At 45.1% G+C, this 12,389-nt stretch overlaps 1 protein-coding gene across 4 annotated transcripts in view; it reads left to right on the plus strand.

The window, feature by feature from the left end:
* The first annotated feature begins 42 nt into the window (after positions 1-42).
* The window catches only part of CHN1 (chimerin 1), an 80,183-nt gene continuing 67,836 nt past the window's right edge, over positions 43-12,389 (plus strand). For 2 of the 4 annotated variants that reach the window (XR_014884530.1, XM_085228632.1), the window contains exon 1: positions 49-183. Coding sequence is in view for 2 of the 4 variants with exons in the window: in XM_085228632.1 (XP_085084758.1) it covers positions 165-183 (19 nt within the window). In the remaining 2 variants the exon portion in view is untranslated. Of the gene's footprint in view, positions 184-851; positions 883-12,389 lie in introns of those variants that run through there. The other 2 variants (XM_085228634.1, XM_085228633.1) reach the window with 2 other exon arrangements.

The following is a 12,389-nucleotide window of genomic DNA, read 5'->3' on the forward strand; positions in this document are numbered from 1 at the left end:
GGCCGCGCCCGGCCCAGCGGCCCCTCGCGGCCCTCATCCCATTCGCCTCGGTCGCAGCCGGCAGCTCCGCGGCCGCGGGCGTTGCGGGCGCGCCCTGCCGCCGCCGCGAAGCGCCGCCGCGCCAATGCCGGCCCCGCTGCGGCCGGCCAGTCCCCGCCTGTGCCATGGCTCTGACCTTGTTCGGTGAGTAGCGGCCCGCGCCCATTGTCTGCGGCGCGGCGGGGCGGGGCGGGGCCGGGAGGGGCGGGGGCCGCGGGCAGGGCGCGGGCACGGCGGCGGGAAAAGTTGCGCCGGGCGGAGAGCGGGATGTGCGGGGCGGCGGGCTGGGCGTGCGGGAATGGGCTGGGCTCTGTGTGCTCGAGGCGCTTTGGAGGGAAAACGGGAGAGCCGTGGTTTGGCTGCTGAGCGCAGGGCTTCTCCGATTAAGCGCAGTATTAATTTCATGGTCAAAACACTGCCCAAACGCGCGTTGCTGGAAGTCACGAGGCGAGCAGAGCGGCGGCGGCACGGGAGCAGCGCGGGCTGCGCGGGGCGGCGCGGCCGGGCGCCGCTCCTGCGGCGGGCGCCGATTCTGCGGGAGAGAGCGACGCGATGCGATCGTCCCGCGCTGCCCGGGTTGATGCAGCTCCGTAAAAGAAGGAGCGTCATTCCGTTTCTCCTCTTTAAGAGCTGGCACCTGTTATGTTGTTCCGGTACGCCAGCCCTATCCGACAACAAGTTCAGCACGTGTTGCAAAATAGTTGTCGGCCGGGAAGCCGTCCGTGGCGCCGAGTTAGCTGCAGCGCGGTCCCCGCTGGGCTGCGGATGGCCGCCGCGTCGGGCGGGGCGGGCCCTGCAGGGGCCGAGCTCACCGCCTGCTGAAAGCGATGCGTGTTTGCCTCGGTGAGTTGCTGATGTGTGTCCTTGTAGTCTTCGGCTACGGAGTTGAGAGTGTTTGAACTTCAGCTTTTAAGCAAAGGAACGCTGTTCTTAGCGGGCTGGGCGACCTGCGAGGGTCCCTTCTGGCTCAAGTGATCCTATGATGATTCTGTGACGTTTGTAAGCCGAGCACCTGTTTTTTAGACTCACCGGGTTATTTTTTAACTTTTGTGCGTTTTATCTGCTCAGTGACATTCTTCTATCAATAAATTTGCGTTACAAAGGAAATTGAATCGGGTTTGCGCGTGCTCTCACATCTGCTGTTAGTGACATTGATGCATGTTAAAACTAATGAGCAAACAGAAGATGGAGCGGCGGGCCTTGCTGTGCTGAGGGCTTAAATAAAATCTTGCCAAGGGTTTGGAAAAAAAAAAATAAATCTGAAGATTGCACCCTCCTAAGGAATCACAAAGGGACAATAAAGGGGCACAGCAAATAAGATTACTATATGTTAATAAATGGATGTGAAACCCTTCGTAAGTATAAAAGCAGAGGAGTACATCTTAAACTATGAGCGCAGGAGCATCGGGGGAGTTGGTTAGTGCAGGAGTGCTATATATGCAGGTAAAGCTGTGATTCACTTACAGTGGAATTATCACAGCTTCATATGTTGCTGTGTCCTCTGAGCTGCTGTGGCTTGCTGCACGCTGTCTCTTCACACACAACAACAACAGACCCAAAGGCGTCTGCTTTAAAGCGAAAGAACGGCCTTCAGCTTTTATTTTGGTTGTGCTGCCTATGGATGGATGTGTTTTCAGCTACCACGCTGCCTCTGACCCATGGTAACTCAGTGCAATAATATGCCACACAAGAATATAGATGTATTTTTAACCAATTTCAGTGTAATCTGCTTGCAAATCTGGGAAAAGACAGGAAAAGCATACTTAAGCAAGTATGTGTATTCCTGGGCTTACACAGCTATAATTGTGCTATTTTAAATTCACACCCCTGGTATGCCAATGAAAGTGTCCTGTGCGAAGCCCTGCCTCAGGACCTGTTTGCTGTGTACTTTCATGTACATTCTAGGCTCAATACTGCATGCTTTTTCTAACCTATAATAGTGTATCTGAATAAAATTTCGCATATTCTTAGGTTGCTTCTAGTAAGATGTGCCACAAAGACTATAAAACTTGAGGTAAATTACCACGTCAATTTGGGAGGAAAATCCACCCAGTTTGGTGGGATCCTTTCAATTAATGTGTATATGTGTCAGCACAGCAAGAGCAAGGAGAGAGATGGGAAGTGTTGCAACATGCCTTTTTCGTGCTCTTGATGTTGATTTATGGCTATTTCAGTGCATCGGTGAAAGGCTATTCTAAAAGGGGACAGGGTTAGAAAGCAGGGTGACATCATAGGTTTCAGCTTGAGACAGACCTGTGGTTATCAGGCAGCTGGAAGAGCAGATAGGCTGCATTATATCTCCTTCGCAGAGTGACTGAGAGCTCCCTGCTCCCATTGGAGATTGCCCTTTGCTGCTGAATGCCGAGCTGCTCTGTATAGCTGCTGGAATGCTAGCTGCAGGTGCGGCCTTCAGGGTGGCACTTGGAGGTTCTCAGAAGGTTGGCTGTACGTTCAGTCACCACAGCTTTGTCAGCAGCCTTTTTTACCTCTCCACAACCATTTCTTCCTGCCTGCTCCAGCAGCTAAATGGAGTTTCATCTGCGTCCATTCCTGCCATTTCAGCACAAAGGCCGTGGCTTTGTGCATAGAGGTGTGCAGAGGCTGTGTACTGGGAAGCAGCTGAAGGGACTCTCAGGTTCTGCTCTGCTGCCTGTCTGTGGATCTTCTTGGAGAGAGGAAGAGCACCCAGATGCGTTTCTGTGGCTGGATTCCCCGAGGCCCATTTGCTAATACTGGAGCTATGGAATGCTGTGGAGGCAAAGCTGAGGTGTGTGCTGTCACTCTGCTTGGATGGCTGAAGTATAGGAGAGATAACAAACAACTGTAGAGGAAAAAGAGGAAATGTGAAGTTGTGCTATTGCTACAGCTGTTTGCTGAGGGCGCTTTTGCCTCTGGGTGTCCTGAGAAGTGTTTAAAGCAAGCCAGTGCTGTTTGGAAGAGTTTTTTGTGTGTTACTGCTTGTCTGTTCACTTTCTGTTTGTTTGCTAACAAACTACCTTGTGTGAACTGAGGACGATGTCTCCAAATGGCCAGGGGAGCTCTTCCTGACCGCATTTATCATTAGTTATTTGTGACACTGCCTTCCTGTTCAGAGCACACAAGTGGATGAGAACTCCCTTCCTGAACACTGGTGCTAAGAAATGAGACATGAAACTGCAGAAATAACCTCCTATGAATCTATCTGCTGCTATGAGTATGGGGCAAGCCGTGGAAATAGATGGTTCCATCGCTGAGGTGCTTGTGAACAAGTGACCATTTTCATTTCTGTGCATTTGTGATTACTGCTCTCCATGCAAACCCCACTGTTTCATCACTGCTGCCCTGAAAGGTGGACTGTGATTCTTTCGGCAAAACACATCTTTTTGGTTGTCACAGTCTTAAAGTAAAGATACTGTATGGAAGTGAAATCAATTCCTTGTTCTCTAAATGAGTGTTTTGCCTGCATGGGAAAGTCTTTTAGTTCTGCTGCTTGGTTGGTTTAGTGAGAGGAACATGGAAAGCCAAAGCTCCTCTCCAGATGGCTTACCTATAGGTAATGCCTGTGGATTCACTGTGGGGTGGGAAGTGCTCAGAAATTGATGTCATTATTTCTTGCTGCACTACTCAAGTTGTTTTCTTCGTAGCCCTGAACTACTTTTAAAACTTGTGTCGAGCCGTCATGGCAAGTGTTTCCCAACAGTAATGTAGTTAAAGAAACAGGTTGTACTAGAAGAGTGTTCTTTCAGTTTGTTTCTGCATGGAAAGAGGTGATGGAAGTTTTCTCATGGAATCAGTGCGTTTGTGATAAGACTTTTATCACTACAGGGATTACAAGAGTGGTGAGGTGAACAGTAGCCTCAGGCCAACTGATTTTAAGAGAGATTTAAGCATGTCAACATCTAGTTATGAGAGGAACTTGGAATTACTCAATTAGACAAAACTATAGATAAGAGCAGTGTTTTTTGTCTGTCTCTTTTGTTTGTTTTATTTTTAAGTAAGGTTTAGAAGTGAAGGTGATTCATTAAGCGTGGACGGAAACCATGTTAGAGGTGAGTTTGACTGATCTTCCAAATCCCAGTCATGTGGGTAGGAAGGAGAGTGTCCAGGTGCTGAGAATCATAAAATTATTTTCTCCTAGGTTCTGTGCTAACCCTACCTAATGGGTAAGACTTGATGAAGCAAGTAAGGACAGCAACTTTGAAAAGCTTGTGCTGGCAATGCAGTCTCAAGGAAGAATGGAAACAAAAACCTACTTAGGAGCAGGGAAAAGAAGATGAATCTGTTAACTGGCACAGGGCTATCCATTGATCAACGTATTAGAGAAGCGACAGTAACACTTATAAATGAGGTGGAAAAATTTCACTCGTGGCTTCCCAGCTTAGTGCTTGGAATTGTGCTTCAGGCAGTGGCTAGTATAGAACTGTTTTCTGTAATTGTGAATATTGTAGGAAATATCACAGAGATAACTGCTGGAGCTGTAAAGATCAGATCCAGTTGTGCCCACATGTGAAAAATACAGGGTTTTGGAATGTTCTCAGAGAGATAGAGGTTGACATAGAAAATGTTACTGCTGTGCCTTGTACTCTCCAGGAATATATCTGTTGTTATTAGAATATATCAAAGCACCTGCCCAGGAACCAGAGGCTAGAATTAGGTCAAGAATTGTGTCTAATAATCGCATTGCCTTTGGAATGAGGAAGAGAGGAAAGATGGAATAAAAAATAAAATGGAGCAAAGAAAGATTTTAATTCCTGCCAGCTACATCAGAAACCCTCTGAATTCATCCCCTCCTAACAACTCTCTGCAGTCGGTCTTTCATCCCATAGAAATCCTCTCGCATCCCTTTCCTCCTTGCCTATGAGCTGCTCATACTTGGAGGCACAGCATGGAATCTCACCTGATGCTGTCAAGGAGGACTGTCCTCCGAGTCGTCAGACCAAGGAGGAGTTCCCAAATTCTGCTGATGCAGATTTTTATGTGACAGAAAGCATGTCTCAGTGTCCAGAATGTGTTTGCATGTAGAGTACTATACTTAAGTACTGTTTTAATCAGTAAACTCAGAACATAAGCCTAATACAAACTCTTTGGAAGATCATGTTGCTTGTGCCATGTGAAAGCACGTGTATCAGAATCCTTCAGGAGTACGGGTAATTTCTCTATAAGCGCCTTCCCTGTCAGATGATTTTCTTTTCTTCCAGAGCTGGAGGCTTAGTGCTCACATCTTAAGCTATTTAGCTGCTCCACCTTGTGGACAGATAGTACAGTTCCACGAAAACAGGCTTCAGATAAAGCGCAGCAAGACAAACCCAAGAGCTGCCCACAGAGCTTTGCAAGCATTTAAACAATGTAATCATAAACTGGCATAAAGGCTCCTGGCTGAGGATTTTGCAGACGCTCAGGCTTTATAATTTCAGTGGGATGGATTGTATCTGTCTTGCAAATCTTCATAAACGATGGGAGAAAATTGAAAGCCCTCTAGATTTTGCCTTTCCAGATCTGTCTTGAAACAAAGAAAAGTGTAATTTAAAATCCCTGGAATATTTGGTCTGCTAAATCTAGGTGCTAGTCCCTGAGAGGAGGGCTGATTGCCTCCAGCTGGGCAGCCTGAGGAGTGATGTGCCACAGCCTCTGCTGGCGTGGAAGAGCTGATGGGCATTTGGCATTTCCAGCATTCAGAATATTTGCTCATCCTGTATCTGAATGAGAAAAAGAAGGAAATTTCTGAAGTCACTTTAGAATTTCTGGAAAACGTGCTCACCAAACGCTGTTTATTCTTGGGGCAGCTTAGGGGAAAAATCCAAAAGTAAAGGTCAAGCACTGTTTTCTAAGTGCTGGAGGTGTTTGGTTGCTCGCTGCATGGTGTCGTGCTACAGTGGCCTGCAGAGCCACCACTGCAACCATTTAAATCATGTAGCAGATACAATGGGGCACCAGGTAGCGAAGTCTTGAGCGCTGTTGCTGGGGGGGGACAGCAAAAGAGCGACCAAATTATTCTGTCTGCAGAGAAGGTGGGGGTCTGTGAAATACGGAGTAATAGCATGGGCAGGAAAAGCAAACCCACTGTTAGTGCAGTACCTAATAGTTCCTGGCTCTCACATGTCAGGGTACGACTCAGCCTCCTCAATGCTGAGTTAGTATCTGGTAAGTATACAAGCCAGAGCAGACTATAAAAGCTGCTGATAATTATTTGGTATGGGCAGTCTTCGATACGTATTCATCTGCACTTTATGGCTTCCATATGAATCTGGACACAGTGCTTTAGTGCGGAGTTGGATTGCTTTTCACTGGAAAACAAAACAACAAATGCAACAGGATGTAGCTCTTCCTTGCCTCTGCCTTGCTGGCTGAATGTACACCCAATAAAGGAAGCATGCTTTTGACACAGTGATTAATTTTACTGATTTCCTTTTCAGGATTTCCAAAGAGTATGTTTACAAATGTAACTTTGAAGACGCTGAAACAATCTTCAGAGTTTCAACAGGAGCGGAGAAATATTTGAAAACGTAGCAATGAGATGAAATGATTGTTCTTTCTGTAGGGAGGATATTTGGGAGCTTTGTGCTGAATGTTATTTCAGTGCCAAAGAACTCCCCCACCCACTCCAGGCCGGCTCTGACCCTGCACCAGCCCAGGATGGTGGTTCTGCCTTAGCTTGCTCCTTGCAGGCTTAGCCTTGGCAGCAGGTGACTTGCAGCCCGGTGTCTGGGCTGTGCTGGGGCAGGATTAGAGGATGTGGTGCTGCTGGGAGATGATCAATGTCTGTGAGGTAATGGGTGATGGGCTGCTCTAACAGAGTGCTTGTGGCTCTCTGTGTCTCAGAGCATCTGCCCTATTTCTGTGCAGAAATCCTGTAGATTGCAATCTGTGACAATTGCATGCAGCATTCTGCTGCGCAGCTGTCCCCTTCTAGCCACATAGGTTGGCCAGAACCATTTTTAAACTGAAATCTGGAGTGTGATCTGTCACATCCTATGACTTTCCACGTGCCTGTTTTTGTATTTTGCCACAGTGAAGCTTTTTCTATGAAGTAGAGCTAAGTATACCAGAAGAGGTTATGCAGAGAGGCAGTGTTGCCTGGGGCATTGTTGGATTGCCAGGACTCGGGAATAGGGATACCAGTTTTTCATCTATAGGATGACTTCATCTATGTGAGCCTCTGCTGCTCTTGCCAGCAGCTGTTCTTATTTTCTATTCAGACATCGTGTTCCATAGCACAGAGTCTCTTTGCTTGTGGATGTTGCCATGGGCTTTCGGTTCCAGTAAGGATGGGTCAGTATCCCAGAAAAAAAGTTCAAAACAGAGCTAAGAAGCCATCCAAATAAAGCACGTGGAGAGGAGGAAAAAAAAAAAAAAAAGAAAGAAAGAGAAGGAAAAAGTGGGATTATCTAAAGGAAAGACTTTGGGGGCTACCTTCGAGCACTGGTCATATGGAGCTTTGCAGACAGCTCTCCTGTTCCTGTGGGCAGTGGCCAAGCTCTGTGTTGAGCTGCTTGTCCATAGAGCTCACCTTTCATCCTCAGAAGTGCAGCATGAGCTGAGGACAAATGGAGGGTATCTCTCATGCCTCCTGGTGCTTCCAGAGCCACAGGTGAATCTACAGAGAAGGAGATTTGTGAAAAAGATGTGTTTAATGCTATAAACAAGGAGAGACTGATGGATACATTTTTGTTGCTGTAGTTATATTGGTGAGCCATGAAATTGCCAAAAAGGAAGGTGTGGCTTTCATCTGTTCTACATGAAACGTCCTATTTGCATCCTTGGAGGCCTCTTGAAGGTTTTGTATGAGAACAGAAAGAGGTAAGAAGTGATACTTCTAGGTTTTGGATTGACTGAAGGCTCACAGCATCTGGAGAATGACATTTGGAGGAAAAAAAACTAATTCCAACTCAAGAAAAGGCATTCTACCACATTGTGTCCATTTCCCTTCCTCTGACCCTGCCAATAATTTGTTTTAGGAGTTTCCTTTATAATACTATAAAGTGATCCTGGTTCCAGGCAAGAGGACTTGGTAGTGTGTTAAATAAGTGCATATTTTTGCATGAGCAATGGCTTGTGTTATTGACAACTGTTTTAGAAAATGAAAAATCTGTTTGTAATAAGAATCATAATAGGTTTGTTGTAACTCTGATTGTCAAAGAACATAAATGGGTCAAATTTGGGAAAGGAGAGGCAACAACATATATTATATCACAACAGAGAGACATGCTTTGGAGCACGAGTCCATCCTGAGACATCATAACATCATAACAGGAGTCAGAAATCAGATCTGCTCTTAATTTTCTTTCGTGTGACTCTGGTTTTGCCTGGGCTGCTAATGGGTGGTTTTGTTTTGTTTGTGTTTTTCCACAGGAGGCTAATGAATTCACAGCAGCTATCTTGGTCTGAAATGGAAGGGAGGACAAGTTCTCAGCAGATTTTTACCAATGCGTGGGGAGGCAGGGCCAGTGTTGTGCTCTTTTGTTGTGGTTCAGCTTTTAGTAAAACCACAACACTGTATTTAAAAATGTATTTTAGAGCAGGAAAGTGAGTGTACGTTCATTATTTCAGTGCTGGTTGTGAAAAACATTCAAAGCAAACAAGCAAATAGTTACAAAACATGCCTTTTCGATTCAGTAAATTAGGGCATTATGCAATTGATGGAGGGATTGTATTTCGAAAGTGCCTGAAAGCTCTTCCTTTATTTAGGGTCTACATGACCTTGACTGGACAGATTTCTTAATCAGGGGAAGAGATTAATTTACAGGTAGAAGACACTTCTGTAACATCATATTGGGATTTTTTTGCTATTAGGCTGACTGGTCAGAATATTTGCATAATCAGGTTTCACTCAAAATTACCCTTTGGAAGATACATTAGAGAAATTGAGTCAATAAATTATTTTTGTGAATGCCTTTAGGCTGTGGTTAAGGAGGTTGTGACTGGATGGAAGTTCAGGTAAAAGTGATGGTGCCCTTGCAGGTGCTACTGTTTGGAATAACTAAAACAAACAATGGGAAGTGAGCTTGGTCCCAGTGCAGGGAGATTTTTAGAACAGGAGACAAAGAGGGAATTGTGGAAATAAATAATAGGAAGGGAAATATAGGAAAGTTAACATTTTCTCCTACGATATGACTTGTTCTGGCTAGAATGAGGCCTGTGTAAGAGCAATAGCTTTGACATGAATTGCTGCCTACTTCCAAGCAAACTCATCTGACCACGATCAAAGCAGTGAGCAGCATCTCGAATGAAAGCCAGTGTGGATTTACACTAGGGAAGCTTGATTACAGTGTTCATGTTACTTGACATTACTTTGAATTGCTCTGAGACTTTACTGTCCTCCCATGGAAGTCATTTGGACAAATCGTCTGTCGGATCTAGGAGATGTGATTCATCCAGTAAAAGTGTATTTTTGTCAACTTTGGTCTTGCAGGATTTGTTAGCAAAAGACCATTCACATACCCATAGGAAATGGTAGGGAGCTGCCCATCTCATTGTTCCAGCAACCTGGGGCAGCTGACAGTGCATTCAGCTTTAGCACAGTGGGTTAAATAAATAATTGACAGGCTGTTTTTCGCTGAAATGGAGAAATGAAAATGACACATTTGATTTTGACAGCATTATTTTGACAGATAGTTGAAAGAGCCATCATCAGCCTTACAGTGGTCTGCATCAGAGGATCAGAGGCAGCTGCCAGTTGGGCTCCCTTGTCAGCACCCACAGCGAGCCCAGTTTGTGTTGGGTAGTGGTGTTGGAAATCCCCTGCGGCCTATTGACTGAAGGCAGACTACCATAAACAAAATAAAATTAAATTCTGTTTGTTAAATGTCCACAAGGTGGCACCTGGCATCTTTTTTGCCTCTCTGAATCCTGTTTTTTGTGCATATTGTAATACTGAGAAATAATTTTAGAAATGTTGAAACTTCTCCTAGCAGAGAAGCTAACTGCTTTCATGGAACTGCATTTTTCCCCATTTAAACTACAGTCAAGAAAAGGGCAGTAAGAGCTGCATACTTTGCTTGCTATTGCAGACATGAAAATTCCAGTTGTTACAAACTTCAAAGTAAATTTTTTAATCGGTATTTTATGTTTGTTTTCTTAATTTTTATTCATGATCATTCTTGTTGTCAGATGCCGCTGTATTTGTGTAGCAAAGAGGAGGAAAAACAAGAACTTGCTTCCCTTGCTTCAGTTCAGAGAAAATCTAGAAACACGTGAACTGCAGCCTGGTCTAATCACATAGCAGACAAGTCCATTTAGCAGCAGAAGTGCCCATGATAGGTAAAATATTTCCCATTAAAGTTTTCCCATTATTCATATAGGGGCAGTAATAGCATACCTGATGAGAAAAGACACTGAACTCTGGCTATTTTCAGTGGATGCCTCATTCTAACCCATCAGAAGCATTTCCACTGAATTTATCATCTTCAGAAAAGGCATTTGTAGACATGGGGATGGCAATGTGATTTATTTTATTTTTCTCTTCCCTTCAGGGCTGGTATCAGAGTGTGGCCTTTTGTAGGGCCTTTTACTTTTGTTGAAAGTGCTCCCACAAGTAAAGCTACTGCTTGGTTGCATCAGAGGACTGGAAGTAAGCCTCCTGGTTTTCTTGGGTATAGTTCACGGTTGCTTTCTCTTAATTGTTTTTACTTACGTAAAATTAGAAACCTAATTATACTTGTTTGGAGATATAAGCAAAAGCATGTGAAAACAAAAGGGTGAAGGAAAATAACTAAATTTTGTCCCAGTACAACATTCCTAGGCCAGAGTCATAGTGTGGCTTAGTGCTGTGCCAAAGCCATTCAGGGTTGCCTGGGGAGCTGGTGGAGTCACCGCTATGGAGGTTTTCCCAAAAGGGTAGGAGTGGCACTGGGGGACGTGGGTTTGTGGGCACGGTGGGGATGGGTCAGTGGCTGGACCAGATGGTCTTAGTGGTCTTTTCCAACTTTCCTGACTCTATGAAGGGATGCTTTATTCTTGTGAGGACAGGGAGGAAACTAGCAGTGATTTATTTGGGAGCATTTGCACTGCAGCTCCTTCAGTACATAGTGGTGCCTTGCCTGAAGAACAGCAGTGACGTGTCTGAAAGTTTTCAAAGCTTTTTTTTTTTCTGAATTCAAAGGAATTATCCTGCCAAGGATAACATTAAAATAGCATCAAAGACTCAATAGCAGTCTAGAAGTGTCAGTCATCATGGCTGAGTGCCAAACCGCGTATCATATGTTCTCATCATATGATGAGAAAAGGCCAAGAATAGCTGCTGCCCTGCAGGAATCATCCTGTCCCCCAACAGGCCTTGTGGTGTTCTGCTGTGGCTTGTGAAACCTTGTGTGTTTCAGTTGGGTGCAGGCCATCTGTACCCCAAGGTTCCTGGTCATGTCTCTTTTCATGTTCACACAGAGGAGCTACATGCTAAAGAAGTCTTCGTTCTTAAGAGCACGTTTAACGCGAGGCAGGTTAGCAGGCCTCAGCTGTCTCTGCTGCTCACTGAGCTTGGGCTGAAGCAATCCTTTGATGCCCATTGCTTGCTGGATGGGCTGGCTGCTCCACTGCAGCAGCCATCACCATGCCGTGTAGCTTGCAGTTCACACCAAGGCTCTGCCCACACCCCATTTTGTTCACTGACTGCTAGTAGCACAGGTAGTAGAAGGACAGAGGCTTTGTGGAGAAAGCTTTGGTCTCATCTGGCAGTGGCAAAGGACCTGTGGCATATTTCATTCTTGCCACAGCACACATATGTGGGCTTCTGCAAAATGCTCTGTGCTGCCAAATGCTGGCATGGGCAGAGACCAGCATCTTCTATCTACTCTGAAGCTATGGTGCTGCGTCTATCTGTTTTACTACTGCTGCCTAGGGCGGTGGCTGTACTTATCCTTTAATTAGTTTGGTGCTGTTTGAGTTTTATTTTGGTTGGAGTGCATAAAAGCCCAAACAGCTAGGGCCCGTTTACTGCTTAAAGCATTTTGTGATGGCTTGATTTTAGTTTCTGAAAGGCTGTTGGCACTTGTACTCTGACAACAGGGATGAAATGACATTCTCTGTTCAGCTCTGACATTTTTGTGGCTTGAGAATCTCACCAGCAATATAAATTATACAGCTTTATTTCTGTAAGTCGAGTAAACCCTTTGGGCATATAGAAGGTGCTAATAAGCAACATTTTGAGGCTGAGAAGGAATTTTCTAGAAATTTTTTCAGGGGCACAAGGAGGAGTCTGTTTAAAGGGTCAGAAAACGGCCATGGTTACTTGTCATCCACCTCTCCAGGAGTTAAAATTTGACCCACACTGCTGCCAAATAAACCATGATCTAGTATCTTAAAACACATGTTAGTGCTTACTAGACTGTAACGTATAGAAGAAGGTTTTATACTTGTATCTTTTTATATTTATGACATAC

Source organism: Meleagris gallopavo, chromosome 7, assembly GCF_905368555.1.
Source record: "Meleagris gallopavo chromosome 7, MGAL_WU_HG_1.1, whole genome shotgun sequence".
NCBI lineage: Eukaryota > Metazoa > Chordata > Aves > Galliformes > Phasianidae > Meleagris > Meleagris gallopavo.